Raw genomic sequence first — 24,368 nt, forward strand, 5'->3', positions numbered from 1 at the left:
CATTCATGAAACAGGAAAAGAATGGATGTGTAAATGGTTCATAAAACTATTCTAAGGTAATTTTCCACATTGAATGAAACTTTGCATTTAGCAGTTTTATGAACGTTATACACATAAATCTATTCTGTTCCTGTTTTATGAATGAGGTGCATTGTTCTCAGTATTTAGTTACTTGCATGTGGAGCAAATATAAATGTAGATAAAAAATTATATTTTTATTACAAAGTTAACACTAATATGCTGCAACTGCTTTCGTTGAAATTACTGAACTTGTATTTCTTGTTTATTGCTTTATAATTGTACAATGTTTGCATACAACTAGTTGTCCAGATATAAAGGAATCATTACACCTAAAGATTAATAAGTTATTTAGGAATATCTTTTGAGATAGGGATTTTCTAGAGATACAGGTTGACTTGTTTACACTGTGTTTTAATGACAGTAATATTACAGTCGACATCTGCAGCCAAGGAGGAACTGACATCAGCAAAAAGGAAGCTGCTGCTTACTATGGAGGTAAGTGTTTTGCCTCGAATAGTTTGGTCATTTAACGTGCATTAATATAATTCATACATTGGGGGAAACTTACTTAGAATAGCTTATTTGAAAGAATAGTTCACCTAAAAAAGAAAATCCACTTTATCACTATATTACAGCTCTGCATCACTAACTTTCTTCTGTAAGATATAAAGGATATTAAGAAGGAAAAAAAAGTTTTATTTTCCGTACAATGATTGTCAGTGGATTCCAATGTTGACCCCAGCGTTAAAAATAGCCTATATTGTGTTCCGTAGAAGAAAATCATACGGGTTTGTAAAAAGACATCGAGTAAACGAATGGACTACGAATAGCTTAGTAATATTTGAAAATCAAGTTAACAAGTTACGACATTTGAGTTTGGGACCCCTAAAATAGGCTAATGTAAATGATGTTTTATGTGTTTCAAATAAACGCTTTTGAATTAAATCTTGCTTCTGTTTTTGTTTTTTGTAGTTGACTATAATTAAAAATGGAATGTGTAGTTTTGTCGAAATGACTTTTGGAATAGGCTATATCACCAATAGGTGGCACTAGATGCTTCTGCATGGAGATTTTTGATGGGGCTCTTTAGAAAAATGTAAAATATTATCTTAAATACACAATATGTATTTTATAATATGTATTTAAATACAAAAAAACATTTATGTAAGATAGTATATCTGAAAAATGAAACCATAAGCCATTATATGAAATAAGGATTAAGGTGTACTAAAGCTTGTTCAAAGCTAGAGTTGTGTTCATTTGTCAAATTATTAATGAAGTGAACTATGGGTTTAACCCTGTGTTTATAAAAAGTTACTATGCAGTGAACGGATTTTAAACGAATTAAACATAATAAATTATACCCTTAATATGGTAAATATACAGTACAGCAGCCTATCTGAGGACACAATAATTATCAAGCTGAACCAGATGACCTAAACTGTATCCAAATTCATAAATAAAAATATGTATTTATGAATATATAAATAGCAGTGCCCTATACAACCAAAACACCCTCTGTGTGACCCTATTCTGACGTGTTAACGGTCAATGTCACCAGCACGATCAATCTGCACCTTAGATAAGTCGTCAACAACAGCTGTAGTCCCCTTCCTCGTCGCAGCCCGGACCCCGTTTGGCAAACTCAAGACCGTCTGGTTCAAGGAGCGGCCAATAGGCAAATTCCGCTGTGCTGTTGCTAGCTAGTTTTGCGTTTTGTTGACCAATCGGCTTGTTGCTAAGTGAAGGGAGGGCGCGGGAGCTGGAGGTAACAGTGTGCGCGAGAGCCCGAGTGCAAGGGAAGCCTTATCACGGAGGCACGGCTAAAGACAACATTTGCAAAATGCCGAATAAAACTAAAAAAGAGAAGGTAAAGTACAGATTGCATTCATAACACATGTCTAATTAACGCGTACGAGAATTCATTTGACCATAATTATTCTGCAGCATTTGGTAGCGTTGTTTTTTGTGAGTGAAGGCCGCGCTTAGCCCGCTAAAAGGGCGCATTCGTGCCTGCATATCTTAAGTCAAAACACTGACAGTTACATGTTCACAGGGATTTTTAAATAACGAGAAAGCGTTTTCTTTGGCTCACCGTGACTTGTGTTTAAAATGTGACACGTATGTGTTTGGGGGAATGCTCCTCGATGGCTGTTTTACCCGGTATTTGCTTTACAGATCAGTTTTCTATAGTGAGATTATGATCGGCCGTTAATATGTGAATAGAGACGTATTAGTTGACAGATTGCAGCATAAGCTGGACACGCAAACACGTCTCCTGCATGAGTCAATGTTTCAGTGGACAAGCTGTGGGCATGGTTATATAAACGCTCGATATATAAGTGGACAAGTTTGTCACCATGTATATGATGCTGGACGGGGTGAACTGAAATCATTTATCATTCCCAGAATGGCAGTCAATGTTTTGTGCATGTCATTGCCTGATTGAAAATGCAGTTTCAGTTGGGCTTCTGGGTTCCTCCACCTGTCATTCCAGCCCTGCAGCATGACCTGCCCATGGGTTGACTTGCATGCAGACCATCCCCTTTTAGATATAATAAAATGGGCTTTACGATTGAACAAAATCAGAAATGAGCTGCATTTATGACACATATGTTCATTTTTGTGATCATTACAGGAACCAACCAAATCTGCAAAAAGCAGCACGAAAAACAGTAACGCCGGAGGCGGAAAGGATGCTGGAACTGACAATTCAGAAGAGGTAATGACAGTACCAAAACATATCAGGTCTAAAATAACTGTTGCTCACGCTGTGTTTGACCGTAGGGCTGCCTAGTGGACTTGGCAAGTACTTGCTGTAAAAAAAAGTGTTGAAGCTGGGCTTTTTCATTTCTCAGGACACTAGAAGACAAAAATTTGCAGTGTACATTTTACATAGTAATATGTGAAGTAATCACTGCGCTTCCTGTTCATTCTGCTTGTTTTTTTGCAACTTGGATGAAGTTTATTCTGAGTTATATACAGACATTTTCCCAGCAGCACGCTTGACTTGTCATACTGGCATAGGTTTGAAGTACATACTTTGATGCTGAGCAGGGATCGAAATGAACTTTTTTACTATACACGTATTATAATTCACGATTTATATTTAGTATACATCATCAGATCATTCAATTGTCCAAGTAAAAAAAGTTGCTTGTCTAGAAAAAATATAGATGATAAATAGATATTTGTGTTGTAGATATAATTTATTTATGAAGCAATATCCTCATCAGTGTTTTATTAGCTTTGAAACATTTAAATCTGCATATTTATCCCTCAGGGGCGTTTTTTAACCCTCAAAATCTTTTCAAATTTGTGATTCATCTTTCATTTTAAATTATTATTTTGAATAAATTCAGTTAGAATAATAAGACACTGTAGAGCTGTTACCAATCAAATGAAATCATTTACACTGAACAATTTCAACTGCACCTGATAATGTTATGAGATTGTTTCAAATATATTTTGAATATACAAATAAGATATGTTGGAAAGAATAACACTTTTAAACATGGAACTAAACCACAAGTAGAGCTGTGACGGTGGCAGTTTTTTTACTTTTTAGCTAAGTAACATCAGCGGTGGTTGACCGAACAACATTTTTTTTTTTTATGTGAATGCTGTTTTAGGTGAATATTATGACACGAGTGAAGCACAACACTTTATTATACAAAATAAATAATAGGTCTGCAATTAAATGTTCGCAGCCATGAAAACAACATTCATGTCGAACGAGAGAGGTAAACATTGTAAGGTGAGCCTAATTTAAGCTTTGCGTTTTGCGATCTGGTCATCTGATTTTCCACAAATTTAACAATAGGCGTACTCAGTTTTATTCTACTGGACATGGAATCTCTTATTTATTTTCCCAAATCTTGAGAGACATAAATTAAGTATCTCGTTTGGAACCAGTTGAACCATGTTTCCATGGCTGCGAGGTAAAATTTAATTGCGAACCTATTATTTATTTAGTAAATAAAGCGTTGTGTCATAATATTCACGTAAAACAGCATTCACATAAAAAAAAAAAAAATTTTTGTCGATGATTATTATTTGGCTGACCACCGCCGGTGCTACTCGGTGGTGCGGTTGTCATGTTCACCGGCACAACCCTAGACCACCGCTATGGTAAAAACTGCCACCAACACACCCCTAACCACAATTAGGCAGCAGCAGGTGAGCAGTTTAATAACTTAGTCATAGTCATTAATGAGTGACTAATTCATTCAAGAATGAGGCCGTTGTTAATGAATGGGTCATTGGCTATGTTTGAAACCTGAAAAAATGCTGCCGTCAGAGGAAGCATTTCAAGGTAGGAAGACATCAAGGCACGTCCGAATCTAACGTTAGCTTCACTTCCTGCCGCCTGAGAGACCTTCATCTGATGGATTTTTGAAGGCAGCATAGATGTATCCTTCACTGCCTTTGATATCCCACAATCCTATGCGTTCCATTCGGTGACAGTTGAGCTGGGAAAATAAAGATGGCTTCTGAAAGTTGTGTTTGCTGGTCCGGGTGTGTGTACAACTGTACGTGTACGTTTTGGACCACTTCTGATGTAATTTCTTGCGAGAAATTACTAATTTAGAAATTAAATATTTGTTTAGTTCTCACCAAAGCTCGCTGTATTTTGCTGTTGTAGATCATTAAACGGTTACTCTGCCTCAGATGCAGCTATTGAATCTTTGACTAAACCGATTTGTTCAAAACGTGAAATCATTCAGCAATGAAATAATTGAGTGTTGCTGTGAGACGTGCTGTGGTTCTGCTGTGATCTTTGTTTGGAATTATTTTCACTGCTGAAACGCAACAAAAAGGTCTATTGCGTCTAAAATGTAAATAATTTTATTTTAAGTGTTTATTGAACTGCTGTATGAAATCAGTGCCACGTTTTCAATCATGATGGTATTCAGGAAAACAGCACTTAGTTGCTTTGCTTAAATATATTAAAAATATGCTATAAAAACTCCGCATTTAGATTTTTACTGCAGTATGTTAACTGATATTCTGTGTGTGTGTGTGTGTGTGTGTGCGCGCGCTGTGCTTATTTGTATCGATTTCTCCTCAAGAGGCTGCGCGAGCCTCGACAGCGCAGCCTTGTTACCGTCAGTACATTATTGTATATATTATCATATATATTATTATATAAACAACACGATCATGTATAGTTAATTTATCGATGGAGCATGCAATGTATGGTGTGTGTGTTTAAAACCGCCCCAAACATATTAAACCAAGGGCTGTTCACACTTTTCTATTGTTTTTCTATGTAAACACTAGCCTGACGTGCAAAACCGTTCCTCTTGCTACTGCTACCGTTTAGTCGCATACAATAGTCCATAAACCAAATCATGTCCTCATGAACCACGAGTAAACACACAAAAGTTGACAGGCCACTAAATACAGTTACAGAACCACAGAGACGGACGTCCTTGCTGCTCCAGTTCAGTTTCAGTCTCCGGATCAGATTCTGGATCATATGTATTAGTTCAATCTGATTGATTAGCTATGGTTTATTTAGGATAAATAGCTCCGCCCACACAATACGCCGCCATCCGCTCGTTTTTTCCGGAATGACTCGGTACAGCCTATCTTTCTTTTATAAATATAAAACAACTAAAGACTTTGCAGATCTGAAGTATACATACTACTCTATAGGTACTCAAGACTGACATGACCCCCCCCTTTAAGATTTATCAGCTCACAGAGGGCACCGACTGTGCAGTAATTAGCAAATGTTTTGTAGTATAATTAAATCAGGTTGTACCTCAACAATTATTTGCACTCAAATGCTCCCAAATATATTTTAAAGTCACACAGATTACATTTCGGGAGCATATGCTACCAAAATGGTCACAATTTCGAGCCTTGCTGAGGGTAGATAAAGCCCTTGCTATCTTCCTTTTTTCCAGACAACCCCCATTTCTATTTCTGCTTTTTTTTTTTAACCAGTAATATTAAAGTGGCTCTTTAAGCTGTTTTATTCTTCTACAAAAAGCAATGCAAATCCCCTCTCAAAATGAGCCTAGACTGTAGGTCTGTGTATGTTATTAAATCTAATAAAAGTAGCTTAAAATATATTGTTCTGTCCTTCCTTCTCTGTCTCCAAGTCGTGCTTAATTTTGTGACAGGAGCACGGATCAAGTAAATGGCAAGATATTGTATTGCTTCAACAGACAACATTTCCACATTCAGTTATGGTTCCCCAAATCAGTAGCCTTTTTCATCATTTCTTTGTTTTGTTTTTTTACTTCATTGATATAATTTGTGTCCACATGGTGTACCTCTGCATGTACATAAACAGAAGTTTTATTTCTTCAGTCGGCTGTTTAGTGTTCTTCTCAGTTATTGTGTAGATTTCAGGCATGATTCGTATCCTGTCAGACTTGTTTTTTTAGACCCTAGTAAAGAAGCATTCAGAGTGATGAAGGAAAGGTTGTTTCGTCCTTTGGATATTTCGCATCCGTGGTGATTTGCTACATAATTACATTTGAATGCATTTAGGTATTGAGTTGTAAGTATGCGGTTGTATTGACATAATAGCTTGTCTCTGTAAACTCTGCTGGTACTGAAATATATCACTGTTGTTCAAAGTGATACTGACGGCTGGAATCAACTGGCAGAGAGTGTGACGTAGCAGCGGGTGAAGTTTATTGATTTGGTCTATTTTAAGTCAGGCTCAGTCATGCAACCCCTGTGACTGAGGCCAGCTCTTCAATGCTCTCGGCAGGCCTCAACATGTGTTTCACAGCGGTGGACTACACACACACACACACACACACACACACACACACACACACATACCGCTTGTTGCTTGGACAGTGACGCTTTTTCTTTATTAAAATCGTGCAATGCATAAAGCATTTTTCCATGCATGGAAAGTCCCATGCATCTCATTTAGCAGTTTCTACAGCTATCTGAACTGCTTCAGCCATGGTGCTAGTAACACATTGTGGTTTTGCATTGATTCTGTGTTCCTATAAACAAGAGATTAGCTTTGTTTTTTTCCATTCAATCTCCTGATCAAAAGCTGTGTGTTTTTTGCCTCAGTTTTGCTGCCTGAGACTAATTTCGAGGTTTGTGAAATATTTATTTTGTCGTAGGACAGAATTGGCAGTCTCGGGTAGCTTAGTGTGACATTCTCACTGGTGGCCGATTAACTGCCTTTGCAGTCAAACTTTGCCTCACACGAAGTTCACAGAAAGTGTCAGAAATACTGTATTGGCTAATATTTATATCTCAGTCATTAAAGACGGTTGTTGTCGCACAGTCTGCCTCGAATTTTACACACAATCTCACATCGTACAGCTTGACAGTCGTAAGGACAGAAAAATGCAGTTTTGTTTTGGGAACAGTCCCACTGTGGTAATACTGTAATTCTCACCTATGGTCGAAATGGATTCTGTGGTGCTCATCTCGCATTGAAGACCCATATTTATTTGATGGTGTAGCTCAGGCTACTCATGAAAGTTTAATGTGGGCTGAATCTAGATATGGTAATAAGGAGGTATGTAGGTTAGGTTAGTTGTGGACTTCAGCTCCCACGGGTTGGGGAGGCAGTTGGCTTGCAGATTGTTGACTGATGATGTGTTGCGCTGCTTTGTTGCAACTAGGGATGAGTCATGATTTTCGAATATTCGATTAGTTGATTTAATTATAGAATATTGAATATGTTGTGCGATTATCGTCTAAAAAATCCCCATGGTTTCGGTGCTGATGTGGTGGCGATGCCTTCATTTTAGGCTTATCCTTTTTATATTTTAGACATTTAATATAAACTGAGATGTGCTGCGCTGGTGGAAACAACACAAGACCACGAGACTCGCACTGTGTTCAGAGTCCAGAGCGCCGGCAGCAGCGAGCGATCCTTCAGCACCGCTGCAGGAGTTATGGCCTTTTTACACCTGCTCACTTCATTCATTTCCTCTGATCAGATATCTATCCGATTGTCAAAAGACCAGGAGTAAATGCCTTTCGAAATTCTTTCGAGCTGGATTAATATCCTATAGGGCTGGGATAAACTATTATTTTTAAAACGATTAATCTAACGATTAATTTTTCCCTGTCCAATTCAGTTACGATTCGATTCGTATTGTAATGTTGATTTAATTATCTGAATGAAAAAAACAAATTCCTTAATATTGCAATATATGTTTATTGCTTTTAAAATTCCAAAGTAAAAGACTATACAAGAACAATGCATTCAATAAAATCATAACAATGTGCGCACACACACTCTCACACACACACACACACACGCAATAAATAAATAGCTAAGTATTAACCAACAACAAAGAAACACAATATGCGATTTTTCTATGTATGCAACTCAGCCTACAGGCTATGCCCATCGATTAAATATCAACAAGTTGGGTAATCAAATCCGGGGACACTGAAGCGTGCCGTGAGCGTCTCGGCTGCGTGGCGTGTCCGTTTTTGTTTTTGGCTTCCACGTAAACAGGTTGGAGTTTGCACACTGCCTGTGCCGTCAATATCATAGATTTATGGTCAATAGGCTACTGCCGACGTTGTCTTTGCTGTATCAGTAGGCTATTTATGTTTAACATTAAGAATAGGGCTTCCCTCCGCATCAATAGCAGCAGCAGTGCTGCGTCAGACACGCTTCTAGTGTGCAGAAGCAGAGAAAACACCACACAGCCCCGTAGCATGACAGTGAAAACAGTTACATGTAGAGTGCATTACGGGCGCCAATTTTATTCCCCCCGGAATAGTCCTGGGATGAAACTGCTCACTTAGAGGATGGATACCCTCTGTCACATCAGCGCGATTAGACAGTGAACATTTTAAATTTAAAACCGCTTATTATGTAGGTAGCCAATGTGCCCGATGCTTTCACTTGATGCAAACGTTTGGTTTTGTGATTAAAATACATAAAATATTACCAAAACATCTGTCTCCCTGTGTGCAGAAATTTGTTTATGTAGCCGTGACAACAAAACGCGTGCATGCGCGCCTGTGTTAAGAGCGCTTGCTCCGTGCGCCAACCAGCAAGCCTTGCACTTCTGAAAGTCTGAGGAGCCACTCGTGTTGCTACCATAGATAATATACATAATAAATAATATACTTAAAGGTGCACTATGCAGCTTTCGTCCACTGGAGGGCGCCTATTCAAAATAAATCGTAGTTTGATGACGCAAAGTGTGAGCGCAGCATCTTGGGAGATGTGGTCTTCTCATCACAGCCGGTGGAAAATAGGACTCGGGCAGAAATCACGTTCATGCATGCGGTTATTAACGTTACTGTAGTCTAAAGCAGAGCAGGACTGAGTGTTATGGACCTGAGCAAAGCTGCTGGAGCGATTGTTAAACAAATACCCGCCTCGCGAATACCGGGACTTTTATTATGACGGGACGGGACACATTCGCCGGGCACCTGCACAGATCCGCTCTTCCGGTTATGATTTTGAGGTAATGCAGCTCTGTTTATCATAGTAGATACATTTAAGTGTGTTTAAAACGATGTTATGACTTTACTCCGTGCGTTCACTTGTTCACACTGCTAAGAGTAAAGCGCTCCTGCCAAATAAAAGCCCAAACCGATGGTAACGCAGATATAACGCAATTGACCGGCGACTCCCTCAAATGCAATGCTGCAACGTCCCTGTCCTTAGTTAAAATAGCAATTTTCTCACAAGTTACAAATAGTTGGAAACTTCTGGGATATTGTAGGTACTCAACTGAACAAAATATATAACACTGGCCTAGTGGTTTTTGGATATTTTACTGCAAAAATACTACATAGTTCACCTTTAATTACATAATATACTTTATTATGTATATCTATGGTTGCTACTACTCTCCGGCGCCACCATCTTTATTTTGAGTCTGACAAATCGACGCGTATTTTTTGCGTCGACGTCATCGATGACATCGACGCGTTGTCCCAGGCCTAATATCCAACCACCAATACAAATAAATGATATTGCGGTGTTTGAGCATGAGCTGATGATGAATAAAATGCAGCTCATATCTGCTGCTTTAATTGACATGATTTCGTTGAATGTGCAAATAGCGTGGGAATTGGAAGATCGGATTTATATTCATTTTGCGGAGAGGTGTAAGGTAAGAAAAACTGTATGTTTTTTTATTTTTTATTTAGTTTATTAGTAGATTGTAGAGCCCATTTTGTTTGCGAGGGCCGTTGCGAGCAGCATCAGCCCATGCCTTAACATGTCAAAAATGCCTTTTTACTGTGGTGGTGATAGTAAACATATCAACTAACATTGTGTTTTATATCTATTGACTTAGGCAAGACAAATCAAGTGTTAAAAAAACTGAGCTATTTTAATGGCTGCTACATAAACAAAAAAAGTGAATAAACTGCAGGCTTTCTCTTTGTCGTATCTAGGGTACATCCTCAACACTATCATCTCTTACATGATTGCCTTAATGACATTGTAATAGGCTAAAATGCATGCACTGATTACTTTATTTTTGCACCTCAGTGTTGCTCACGCACACTGGAGACTCGGGGCGATGTCAAAAAACAGTCATATGCTTCAGGATGTTACAATAATTATATGGTTTGAGTTAATATAGTCTATTTACTAATGATTTAAACAGTTTGTAACATAATACACTTCCATTCAAAAGTTTGGGGTTAATAAAAAAAAAATGTTTTTCTCTGTCTCTCTCTCTCTCTCTCTCTCTCTCTCTCTCTCTCTCTCTCTCTCTCTCTCTCTGTCTCTCTCTCTCTCTCTCTCTCTCTCTCTCTCTTTCTCTCTCTCTCTCTGCATGCGGGGAAGGAGTTGCAATTTTCAAATAACTCCCAGCAATCATCGAATATTATCTTTTTAAATGCCCATCCCTAGTTACAACAATGTTTGCAATGGTGTTATACTATGTTTTGCCATTGAAATTTTGTTCAACTTTAGTTTTTGATACCACTGAAATTTCATAATTCTTATCACCATTTTCAATATAATGAAAAAAAACTAATACTAGACTAAGAAACTTTCAAGCTTCAAATAAACAGTGATAAAGAGAACAAAGAAAACACACTAGAACTAAGACAACTGAGAAAAATGTCCAACCTGACAAACTTCAAGCACTAGAAATAGTATGCATAGTCTTTACTGTGTATATATTAAATGTACATTTACTCTTATTAAAGTTAGAAAAGAGATTCAGTCAAGAGCAGTGAACAATTTTTCTCTTTTTGTTGTTGTTGTTTGATAAGCATTAATAATGACAACAGGTACATTTGGATGATGTCACTTTAAGACAGGCTGCACGGACCCATTAGACTTGTGAGCTTTATTTCTCAATTTCTCTGCTGTTTCTCAACTGTTTGTTCACTTAATACATGACTCTGTGGACATGCAAATACATGTCACTTTGACACCTAGGTATGTGATTTTAACCGTTCAAGCCCAATTAGACGGCAAAAAGCACCCAGTTCAGTTCTCACATGCTCTGTGAGCAGTGGCTTCATGTAGCGTGTCTCTCAGACAGGGCTCAGCCTCTCAGACAGCGTGCACATGTACTGAAATTAACCCGTTTTCAAACCGCAGTGCTTAACACATCTAAATTTGACTGCGCAGCACACTAACGTCATGTGACACATTTCTACGGGCTAATCGTGTCTTCTGCTATATTGCCCCCTAGTTCACCATGAGTTGAATGTAATAGCCCTGAGAATTAAGTGTAAATGTGGATAAAACGCCACCTTATCACTCAAACATCTATACTAGTCTTACATGTCCAAATCAGTTTTCATTTATTGTTTTACCTGATCTTATGTTATTTCCTAATAAATGTGTCCAATATGAGAAAAATTAACAATGCCAAGTTTTAATTTTTAAAGACTGTAGGTGCGTCTCAATCAGCTCCCTAGTTCAGTTGTCAGGGCACTCATCAGGGAGTCAGCCCATTGACTTATGTCCTGATCAGTGCCCTGACTAGTGAACTAGGGAGCTGATTGAGACGTAGGATGCGTTTCTGCTTTCATTTCTCTGTTTTTGTTTTTCCTATTGCATCAAATTTATTTTTTACAAGGGGGCATTATTTGCTATTCCTTAAATATATAAAATTATGGCCTGAAATTAATTGCTCAATAGGGAGTGAATTAGTTTTTTTCCATCCTGCTTTTCTCAATTATTCCTGTAAATATATTTTAATATTACATTAGAAGCTTAATATTACATTAGATTCAGTTGCTTCCCAGTGAGGTGTGATGCAGTTAGCTGGCTTAAATTTGCACTGTTTGGCAGATACTTTATTGTAAACCAGCTATGACGTATTATGCAGATATGGATAAATATTATTTTAAAAGTGTAAACAAAACTGTAATTCATGGCAAAGAGGAATACCTGTTGAGCTTGTGAGATTATATAAAGATAGATGTAAGTTAAAAGGTGCACTTTCTCGACAATGAAGCTGGTGTAAAGACGCAATACATTGGAGACAGTTGTGTGTTAATTTTGAGGCCATTTATAGGCTAGTGTGCTCATAAAGTTGACGTACTCTTTAAGATGATGCACACAAATAATGATGTCTTATCTAGAACTGATGGTGTATCCAAATGTTTGTCCAATAAAATGCTCTCCAGAATGAGTATTTCCCCTGCCTCTGACTTGCAGGATTGCTTTTTTCCTATTTGGTGCATTATTTTGCTTCTTCGATTTGTGTTTGCCATGAGAAGGCACTGGAGTCTGACCTTCTGTGACCAAAAGTGGTGTGGTTGCATAGAATGGTATAATGTGCCCACTTTGATTCTGAACATTGTGTTTTTTTTTCTCAGGCCCAGCAGACAGCCAGCAAGCGTCCGAGCAACAGCACTCCACCTCCCACTCAGCTCAACAAAATTAAGTACTCAGGTGGGCCACAGATTGTAAAGAAGGAGCGTCGACAGAGTTCATCACGATTCAACCTCAGCAAGAACCGGGAACTGCAGAAGCTTCCCGCCCTCAAAGGTAGAAACCACTCCAAACTGCACATAGCCGAATAGGCATCGTTCACTGTTCTTTGTTGAAGATTTCTTTGAAATAATCAAGTGATCTGTTGTTATGCACATATCACAGTGAATGGTGCTAATTGTGTTAACTGTTAGAGGGTAGCCTTAAATGACCCCTGAATGTTTTTTTTACTGTGCCAGATTGAGCTGTTTTTAAAGTGCGACTTGGATTTTTTTTCATTGCAGACTCCAGTCATATCAAAAATAATTTATTCCTGAAAATGTGGTAAAACAATTGGAATTTCTATCGAGATCTTTCAATATTGTTTCTCATCTTTGGTTGTTCTCCTGTTTGCGTTGTTCTGTCATAGTCTCAGTCAGGAAGAGTCCTTCTCGTCTCGCCGCACAGGGAGTTTAAGCACATGACAACTCGTAGACGGTAATTGGATCAGCAGTGCAAGTGTCTGCGCTAAGTAGGACAGTGAAACCTTGCCGCAGCTCACAATTTAGAGAGTTACACACTAATCTTCAATCTAATTAAGCCTGTTTCTTGCCGTTCATTTCTTAGAATCTGATGTGGAATATTCTTAGAAAGTGTATGGTTTAATTTATTCAGCACTGCGTTGTCAGCTAATGTGAGGTGTTCATTTATATTAGGTCCTGTTTACCTCTGAATCATCTATCTCAGATGGTCATCTGATCACAAGTGGTCAGCCGAGAGAGAGCCATTTAAAATTCATTTCAAATGCTTCTTATGACCACTTGTGATCAAATTTCATCGAGGGGAGAGTATCTGATTTTGTGACTGCATTCATCAGTAACTGCGTCATTGTGCTACTGCATGTCGGTAGTCCAAAAAAGCTGACCAGTTAATGCTTACAAATGTAGCTGAAACTTCTGTTGTGACTGAATGACAGACAGGGCTTGATGCTTACTTTGTTCCTAGTGTGCATATGTGTTCCTAAGTAGAAAACATTCTGGACAAAATGATGTGTTTTTCTTTGATAAAGGTTTGCAAGGAGAGAAAACTATTTCATTAGAATACCAAAAGTGTTTGTGTGTCTGTGTGTGTGTGCGTGCGTGTGTGCGTGTGCGTGTGTGTGTGTGTGCATGTGTGTGTGTGTGCATGTGTGTGTGTGCATGTGTGTGTGTGCATGTGTGTGTGTGTGTGCGTGTGTGTGTGTGCATGTGTGTGGTTATATGTACATTTTGTACACATTTTTGTGTGCATATACACATACACTCATTGGCCACTTTATTAGGCACATCTGTTTAGCTGCTTGTCAACGGAAATATCTAATCCTTCAATCATGTTGCAGCAACTCAATGCATTTAGGAGTGTAGACATAGTCAAGACGATCTGCTGAAGTTCAAATTGAGCATCAGAATGGTGATTTAAGTGACTTTGACTATGGCATGGCTGTTTGTGCCAGATGGGGTGTTTCAGAAACTGTTGATCTTCTGGGATTTTCACACACAACCCTCTAAGGTTTACAGAGAATGGTCAGAAAAAGAGAGAATATCATCTAGTGAGTGGCAGTTCTGTGGGTTAAAATGCCTTGTTGATGCCAGAGGTTGGAGGAGATTTAACATACGTGTTCAGCTGATAGAAAGGCAACAGTAACTCAGGTAAGCATTTGTTACAATCGAGATCTGCAGAAGAACGTCTCTGAATGCTCAACACGTCCAGCCTTGAAGCATGAGCTGAAGCAGCAGAAGACACAGCGGGGCCAGCAAGAACAGCAAACTGAGACTACAATTCACAATGGCTCAGCAAAATTCGACAATAGAAGATTGGAAAATCCGGTCTGATGAGTCTCGATTTCTGCTGCAACATTCAGATGGTAGGGTCAGAATTTGGCATAAACAACATGAAAGCATGGATCCATCGTGCTGGTGGTCTAAGGAACATTTCCAACACCTTATTGAATCTATGCCATGAAGAATTAAGGCCGTTCTTAAAAGGGTCATTAACTGGCTTTATTATTATTTTATACTGTTGTCTGAGGTCAACTAATGATGTTCGCATGGTTTTTATGTTCAAATCATCATAATGAATAAGTAATAGGCTATTTTCTACCCTAGTTTTGAGTCTCTCTCATGGAACGCTCTTTTTTTTTTTTTTATGGGCGTGCTGCACTGAAGACTTAGAAGTAGACATCTATGGCTATGATTGGATAAGATTTACATATTATAATGAGCTTCTGCTCCCCCGTGAGTACACATGAGAAATTGTTTTGAAAGCGTGTGGGAAAACGGCAACCGGAATGATTCACTCACAGGGCTCATAAAATGTCTTTATCAAGCACAAATAATGATTTATCTCTCATCCACACGCAATTGATTGGAATGTTATTTTTTATTACTTGGCCCTCCCGATCGGTGGATATAAGCGTGAATGTGCGTCACTAACACTAATGCACAAGCCTCACTGCAGAGTCAGACAAATCATCATGATCAAAACTTTCGCAATTTGTATTTTTCTTTTAAATATCAAGAGAGTCAACAACACACATCAAGAAATGAATGTTATTTTAATATTGAAGATAGCCCGTCCGCAGGCAAAGTTATTTTCAGTTAGACATATAATCAATAGATATCAAACGATCTGTAACAATGTAATACTATCTCACACACACACACACACACACACACACACACACACACACACACACACACACACACACACACACACACACACACACACACACACACACACACACACACATTCAAACACACACACACACATACACACACGTGTTGCTTCATTTATGTAATCTCATCCTGTCTGCAAATCCAGTCTCTTGTTTACGAATCTGTGGTGAAAAGAAGGAACAAACGCGCAATCGCTTCCCCACGTGAGCTGGGTCTTTGGCACGTTTGACAGTTTGGCACATTCTGAGATCAAGCGTTTGCTGGGCCTGGTGTCAATAAAGGCCTTTCTTTGACTAACAAGGAAGTTGATTTCTCAATTCATGACCTTTTTAAAGGACAACTACGGGGAAAAATTAACCTAAGGGTAATTAACACATGGTTAACAAGTAGATCGTTCTCTGGGATGCGTTTTCATGAAAATCGAATGTAAAGAGTTTTATCTCTAATAACAGATTAGCAGTACATTACGTGTATCCAAACAGCAGCCATCTTGGAAAACAGTCTAAGCGAGCTAAGTGAGCTGGTCGATAGGAATTAAGTTTGTGAAATCTAACTACATGGAAATGCATAAATTATATCTGTTTATTAAAATATATGGTTGACTAACTACAAGGGAAGAAGGCGTCCCATATGAGATTCCAAGTCACAGTAACTTAACTTAAGTAACAGTAACTTAGCACCGCGTTTGTGGCTCGACTGTTTTCCAAGATGGCTGCTGTCTGTATACGTTTAACGTACTGTCTTTATAAAGTGTCTTCTTATTAAACTGTTTGTACACTTACAAAGTTCTCAATGCTTCGGTTTGCATGTAGGGACCCTCATTATGCTGCCGTGTTAGTGTGAGGCTATTTTGAGCCTTGTTAGTGATATTAACTAGCGATTATATGCTTATTATATGCCCCATATACTAGCGTAATAAGCTAATCTGTGTTTGAGATAAAACTCTTTACATTTGATTTTCATGAAAACGCATCCCAGAGAACGATCTACTCAGTAACCATCTGTTAATTACACCTAGGTTCATTTCTCACCGGAGTTGTCCTTTAAGGCAAAAGGGGGTCCAATATTGTACTAGCAAGGTGTACCTAATAAAGTGTCCTGTGTGTGTGTGTGTGTGTGTGTGTGTGTGTGTGTGTGTGTGTGTGTGTGTGTGTGTGTGTGTGTGTGGGTTTGTATATAAATATAAAATGGGGAGATAAAATGTGCACTCCTACAACCATCTACCAAATAAACAACATAAACACCACAAAGTACTTTGTCATAATTCATATGTGATGAATATTTGAATGTGTTTTAAGCTGTGCTGGCAGAAGGCTGAGGCCCTAAAGTCATTTTCCACACACGATCAGACATTCAGAAAAATTGTGTGGCCTCTCGAACTGCACCTAAATTCTGCTCTTTCCAAGCAGGAACTCCCGGAGGAAGGTAGTTAAGTGTTGTTAGTGCCTGTGCTTTCATAGTTGGAAGAATGATGTTCCGTTTTCAGAAGAGTTGCTCTTTACTGTCGTCGTCGTCGTTGTTGTTTATTATTATGTAAAACTCCAGTCTAGTTGGAAATGTTTTCTCTCATGGTAAAAGTAATTACGGCAGTGATTGTTGCAATGTGTTTTAGTTTTGGAGTTGTGCACCTACACACTACAACAATGATCTCAAATAACCTTGCTGTATCTTAAAATATTCTGGGTTGCATAATGCGTCATGAGCATTCCTGTGGAGCCTTGACCAATACACGTAGTCACCTTTCTATACAGGGTGTCAAACAGATGCTTGCATCAGAACAATGTCTCTGTGTGTTTGTTTCTAGCCCAGGCAACACTGCTTCTAGTGGTCTGGCACTGTCTCCTCTGGATGTCCACATGGCAAACAAACAGAGGAAGCATGGAGGTCTCCCTTTTCCTGTCTTTGTGTGAGAACTAAGCCAAACTAGCTCAATGTTTGTCTAGGAATTCCATTGAAGCGAGTGATTTTTACTTCAGTATTTGCCATGATAACAGTTTGAATGGCAAAAATGTGTGGTTCCCATTGAAGTGTAATGATTTATTTGAAAGTAATTTCATGATACTAGCAGAAAATGTATTATAATCATAGCATGGACTATTCCCGAAGTACTGTTAGCGTTACTAGTGTTTTAAATGGGCATGTTGGCAGAAGTAATATTCATTATGAATGAGATTGAAAGACTTAATGATTAAAACAGACTAAAAGTTGATACAGGAAGAGACAGAATGCAGACGACACCATGCATACATACATAATTGATTTGTGCATGCATTGTGCGCAAGTAGATCACTTCTTGGTTAGCTCTCTTCTGTTTTTCAGCATAAGTGGATTACGTAAGTTTCGAGATGACATATTTGAACAGGCTTTCGAATGAGTGCTTGCCTATATTTTCCCAGTTTTTGTGAAGGACATTGTGTATCACGCGGCGGTTGCCTGCAGCAGCATGATCTCAGTATACCATGCAGATGTCCTGGCAGTAGAAAGATGGCTCATTGTGTGAGGCATACAAGACTGTCACTGAACCATCATTCTGACTGCTGAAGATTTTAAAATTACGATTACTTTTACTAAGATGTTGCTTAGGAAAATATGAAGCACACAGTATTTATCAAAAGCTTATTTTCGTTTTGGTGTGCAGTGTTCAAACTGCATTTCAGCTCCTTTTCAATTTTTGTATTTAGTAAAATGTGGTTTAATAGCAGGCCTATTTGTTAAAGCAATAAACCACACGGGCTGTATTTTTCAGTGACTTATCAATGGTCAAGTTTTTTTCTTCTTAATGCTTAGTAAATGTACTGTGACACAGCCTTGTGTGGCTAATTGCTTTTATAAAATTATGGCAGGTTGGCAGCACTATGATAATTACACCAGTGTTCAATAAATTGATTTAAAAAAAATTGGTTGTTAATTTTAAAATGGCTTCCAATGTAGCACATCCAGTCAGATGTGCACTCATGGTACCACATTTTGTGCACTCATGTTTTACTATTTAAAATTTAAATAAAAAATGTATAACAAAAAATATTGTAATAAAATCCATGTTGTTCTGCTGTGGTCAAGTGTGACTGAAAGAACAGAGAGATAAAGATGTCCTGCTCTAGGGTCAGTGATTTGCCTATGGAGGTTAATTCTCAGTCTTATGACTGTCTGTTTGCGCTACGCAGCTGAAGGGCAAGGTAACCACATCATGTTAATGAGTTTTCCACTGAGGGGGTCGGGGTAATAACTATACATACGGTACTAAGTGTTTTGTATTATTTTTATAATAAGGAGAAGAATAGGCTTTATGCCGGATGTCACGTACAAACAGAAAACCGGTTTCATTGCATCCGCTTGTCGGCGAAAGTGACGAACTGACTGTGAAGTCCATAGATATTTAAAGGGGGGGTGAAACACTGAGTTTCAGTCAATCTCATGTCAATCTTGAGTACCTATAGAGTAGTATTGCATCCTTCATATGTCCCGACCGGTTTATGCTTACGCTGTTTATGACCTTACTCCGATAAAAATAAAATTAAAAAAAAAACGGGTTACCGCGTTTACATGAACATGTTCAATGTCGGTTTATTAGGCATAAACGACTTAAGAATGTGCGTGTAAACACACCCAGTGACAGTTCTGAGCGTCCCGAGCATCTTTCATGCTCACCCAGGGCCATCGGGCAGGCCTTATTGTCAAGCCCTGCAGTATCATATGTGTAATGGGAGCTTTACAGCCTGACCTTACGCCCTGACTAAAGACCGTTCAGTCAGTCCTATTTGCTTTGTCGGCACATGCAGGTCACTGGGCCGTAATTTGTTTAATTAGCTTGGGTTATGTTTAGCTCAAGATATGCAAACAGTCTCGTATGACTCTAAACACTAAACGCAGCTCAGTATCTTGTTGGAGTGTTTCAGGGTTTGATGTCTGTCGTGTATAGTGGTTGCTGTAGGTGCAGCTATAGAGCATGTGAGAGGACATACTGTACATTGGCCTGGTTGTGTGGGACAAGAGGTCAAATGTTAGCATTAATAGCTTCTCTAGAGGTTTTGTGAGTGTACGATCATCACGGCACACAACTGTGACCACTTATCATTTTAATAGACTATTTTAAGCAGTTTGCCCTAAGAACCATGCACAACTGCTCCTCTCTCTTTCTTGTCATCTGTTTAGGAGCCCCGAGGTTATTGCATGTGCTCTTCAAAAGCGCTGGGTGTTTTCTGTGAATTGGCCCACAATAGTCACATTATAATCTAGCTATGGATATGCCTCTGGAGACGTTTGTTATTTTTAAATATTATTTGTTGTTTGTACGTATTGACCTAGTTGATCTGTTTTTATGTTGGCTGAAGACAGATTGCTTGTGCCATCACAGTAGAGCTGCTCTATTATGGCAAAAATAATATGATTATTTAACACTTTTATTGGTGGGCGATATCTGATCCAAATTCTTATTACATGTTACGTGTCATTTTACAGTTTTAAATTATAAATACTAAAGCAAAAACTAAAACTAGTTTAATGTAAGTAAAGGTCCTCAAAACGATTACAATAGTACAAGAAAGCAGTCGGCAATACAATAAGATCCAAGAAACTAATTACAAACAGAATAAAAATACAAATTAAATAAACAGTGTTTTAAGTTTTCAGGAAGATGTACTAACAGTGGTATTAATTTATAGCCTAGAAAACTAGACACACACTGGTGGCAGCAAATCTAATCTGCCGCGAGTATCGTCTAGCAACCAAACTCTGGTCAGGCCAATCACATCGTGTATTGAGGCGATGGGCGGGGCTTAACATAATGACGGCAGAGTTGTGTGCTACTTGTAAACACAGAAGCTGGCGAACGGCGGTCTTTCGAATCAGCTTTGGCTGCGACTCTGAAAGATTTGGAGTTAAGCTTTTCTTTGAGAAAAGAACAAAGAACAGCACCAAAATCTTTCTTAAGAAGGGAAGATGTGTTGGACCCACTTTATATTAGGTGGCCATGCTCAAAGTAGCCTTAATTACTTTGTACTAACATTGTAATTAATCATTTGATACAATGCACATGTTTTTACATTGTACTTACATAAAAAAAAATACCGGCATGTAATTACGTCTGTAATTAATTTCTGTAGTTACATTTGTAATTACACAGTTGGCACTTCCCTTACACCCTACCCTTAAACTCACCCATACCACCACACCTGTCCCTAACTTTACCCTTAAACTCACCCACACCACCACACCTGACCCTAACTTTACCCTTAAACTCACCCATACCACCACACATGTCCCTAACTTTACCCTTAAACTCACCCATACCACCACACCTGACCTTAACTTTACCCTTAAACTCACCCATACCACCACACCTGTCCCTACCTTTACCCTTAAACTCACCCATACCACCACACCTGACCCTAACTTTACCCTTAAACTCACCCATACCACCACACCTGTCCCTAACTTTACCCTTAAACTCACCCATACCACCACACCTGACCCTAACTTTACCCTTAAACTCACCCATACCACCACACCTGTCCCTAACTTTACCCTTAAACTCACCCATACCACCACACCTGTCCCTACCTTTACCCTTAAACTCACCCATACCACCACACCTGACCCTAACTTTACCCTTAAACTCACCCATACCACCACACCTGTCCCTAACTTTACCCTTAAACTCACCCATACCACCACACCTGTCCCTACCTTTACCCTTAAACTCACCCATACCACCACACCTGACCCTAACTTTACCCTTAAACTCACCCATACCACCACACCTGTCCCTAACTTTACCCTTAAACTCACCCATACCACCACACCTGTCCCTAACTTTACCCTTAAACTCACCCATACCACCACACCTGTCCCTACCTTTACCCTTAAACTCACCCATACCACCACACCTGTCCCTAACTTTACCCTTAAACTCACCCATACCACCACACCTGTCCCTAACTTTACCCTTAAACTCACCCATACCACCACACCTGACCCTAACTTTACCCTTAAACTCACCCATACCACCACACCTGTCCCTACCTTTACCCTTAAACTCACCCATACCACCACACCTGACCCTAACTTTACCCTTAAACTCACCCATACCACCACACCTGTCCCTAACTTTACCCTTAAACTCACCCATACCACCACACCTGTCCCTAACTTTACCATTAAACTCACCCATACCACCACACCTGTCCCTAACTTTACCCTTAGACTCACCCATACCACCACACCTGTCCCTAACTTTACCCTTAAACTCACCCATACCACCACACCTGTCCCTAACTTTACCCTTAAACTCACCCATACCACCACACCTGACCCTAACTTTACCCTTAAACTCACCCACACCACCACACCTGACCCTAACTTTACCCTTAAACTCACCCACACCACCACACCTGACCCTAACTTTACCCTTAAACTCACCCACACCACCACACCTGACCCTAACTTTACCCTTAAACTCACCCATACCACCACACCTGTCCCTTACTTTACCCTTAAACTCACCCACACCATCACACCTGTCCATAACTCTACCCGTATCCCACCTCAATATCAGCAAAGGTGTTTTGCAATACAATTTCAACACATTAAGTACATTGTACTTATTTTTTGATGTAAGTACATAGTACTTAAGGCCACCTAATATGAAGTGGAGCCGATGTGTTTGAATTTTTGCTGACCGGATACGGCGAAAGTTTAATCCATCAAATAGGTCCGTTTTACGGTGCTCTGATCAGTTGTAGCGCTGTCCTATTGCCTGCAGAGGGAGTTTGAAAGACCATTTATTCGCCCCTTAGATTGAGCCCTGCCAATGGTGAGTTTCCAGACCAAACATCTTTATGTGGGTCTGGCTTGTCAGGTTAATTAATGGATGTGATGGTGAGGAAATTTTCCCACTGATTAATCAATGTGTGACAACACTGGTAATACAGGTATCACTGACTGTGCTTCAATCAGCTTCCATTTGCATGAACTGAAAATGCGCCAGTGCGCGCACACCGTGAATGACAGTTTGTCCGTAAATGTGCACTCTGCAGCCGTTTACATTTTATTTTTGGTTTTGAATTTGCAGGTTGCTTGACTTGTGGGTTCATTAGCCTGTTATTCTTGAAGAAACTGTATGTAATAAATGTATTACAATGAATCATAAAAGGGCCCTGATATGTCACTAGACATTAAGAAATCATGTTAATTTCAAATACTTATATCGCTGACAACAGTAGTCCAGCCAGGATATTATCATTTAAAAAGTGAAGTTCGAGCCCTCAACTGATGCTGATGTTGACATGTTGTGTTTTGGCCTGAAGATCCACTTCAGCTGAAATGCTGTTTCATGCATAATGAGCTTTTTACACTGTTAAAGACTTGCATTCCCATCCTAAACATGGACAAAATAACTTCAAAATAACAAGTTGGACATTTGATTGAGTATTTGATGTATATTCCCCCCTTTAACATTTTACAAATTTTAGTTAATTTAGGGTGCATTCACACTTGTCATGTTTGGTTCGATTAAAACGAACCCTGGTGCGATTGCTCATTTAGTGCAGTTCATTTGAACATATGTGAACACCAAACATGCCATCCGAACCCTGGTGCACACTAAACAAGCGGGCCGAGGCCGCTAAAAAGATGGGTCTCAGTCCGCTTCCAAACGAACTCTGGTCCGTGTTGCGTTCATATATATCAATCGAACCGCACCAAAGACATGTAAATGAACCAAAAAACGGACGTAATGTCACAAGATGCGACACAGCCCGCTGATTTGACGACGTGGAAAGATCGGTGTATCCAAAATGAACAACGTACATTAGTTAGAGGGCAAACTTGGAGCACGAGGAAGTGCCAAATTAATATTTGGTCCGACAAGCATGTTTCGAAAATGCTAGAAAAATTGCACAAAAAGCACACATGGTTCTTCTCATCAAAGGACCTGTGTTTCCCAGACGACAGAATTGCCGTCTCTTTTACATAAGAGACGGCCGACTCTTTTCTGCATACAACGGAATAAATCCTGCTGCTGTTTTGAATGTTTTGGGCACATCTATGAGCTCTTCATGAGTTCTCAGTGGGTAAAAATAATGGCACATGTACGCACATAAAATGATCGCGTTTCAGCACACAGCATTGTTTTGAATGTTCGGTAAGCGAGCTCCTACGTCATATAAGCCGACCAATCAGGTTGTGAGCGTCTCCCTGAGGCTTTGGTTCGGTAACTTTAGGGTCGCTGTTAAAGGTGCACTATGCAGCTTTTGTCCACTGGAGGGCGCCTATGCAAAACAAATGCGTAGTTTGATGACGCAAAGTGTGAGCGCAGCATCTTGGGAGATGTGGTCTTCTCATCACAGCCGGTGAAAAATACTCGGGCAGAAATCACGTTCATGCATGCGGTTATTAACGTTACTGTAGTCTAAAGCAGAGCAGGACCGAGTGTTATGGACCTGAGCACAGCTGCTGGAGCAATTGTTAAACAAATACCCGCCTTGCGAATACCGGGACTTTTATTATGACGGGACGGGACTGATTTGCCGGGCGCCTGCACAGATCCGCTCTTCCGGTTATGATTTTGAGGTAATGCAGCTCTGTTTATCATATTAGATACATTTAAGTGTGTTTAAAACAATGTTATGACGTTACTCCGTGCGTTCAGTTGTTCACACTGCTAAGAGTAAAGCGCTCCTGCCAAATAAAAGCCGAAACCGAGGGTAACGCAGATATAACGCAATTGACAGGCGACTCCCTCAAATGCAATGCTGCAACGTCCCTGTCCTTAGTTA

At 39.4% G+C, this 24,368-nt stretch overlaps 1 protein-coding gene across 4 annotated transcripts in view; it reads left to right on the forward strand.

Moving 5' to 3' along the window:
- The first annotated feature begins 59 nt into the window (after positions 1-59).
- The window catches only part of ppp2r5d (protein phosphatase 2, regulatory subunit B', delta), an 83,633-nt gene continuing 59,324 nt past the window's right edge, over positions 60-24,368 (forward strand). The window contains exons 1-3 of one of the 4 annotated variants that reach the window (XM_067422607.1): positions 60-516; positions 2,660-2,743; positions 12,787-12,958. In XM_067422607.1, coding sequence (XP_067278708.1) covers positions 436-516; positions 2,660-2,743; positions 12,787-12,958 — 337 coding nt within the window. In that variant the 5' untranslated portion in view covers positions 60-435. Of the gene's footprint in view, positions 517-1,645; positions 1,892-2,659; positions 2,744-12,786; positions 12,959-24,368 lie in introns of those variants that run through there. The other 3 variants (XM_067422608.1, XM_067422606.1, XM_067422609.1) reach the window with 3 other exon arrangements.

Source organism: Pseudorasbora parva, chromosome 17, assembly GCF_024679245.1.
Source record: "Pseudorasbora parva isolate DD20220531a chromosome 17, ASM2467924v1, whole genome shotgun sequence".
Taxonomy (NCBI): Eukaryota; Metazoa; Chordata; class Actinopteri; order Cypriniformes; family Gobionidae; genus Pseudorasbora; species Pseudorasbora parva.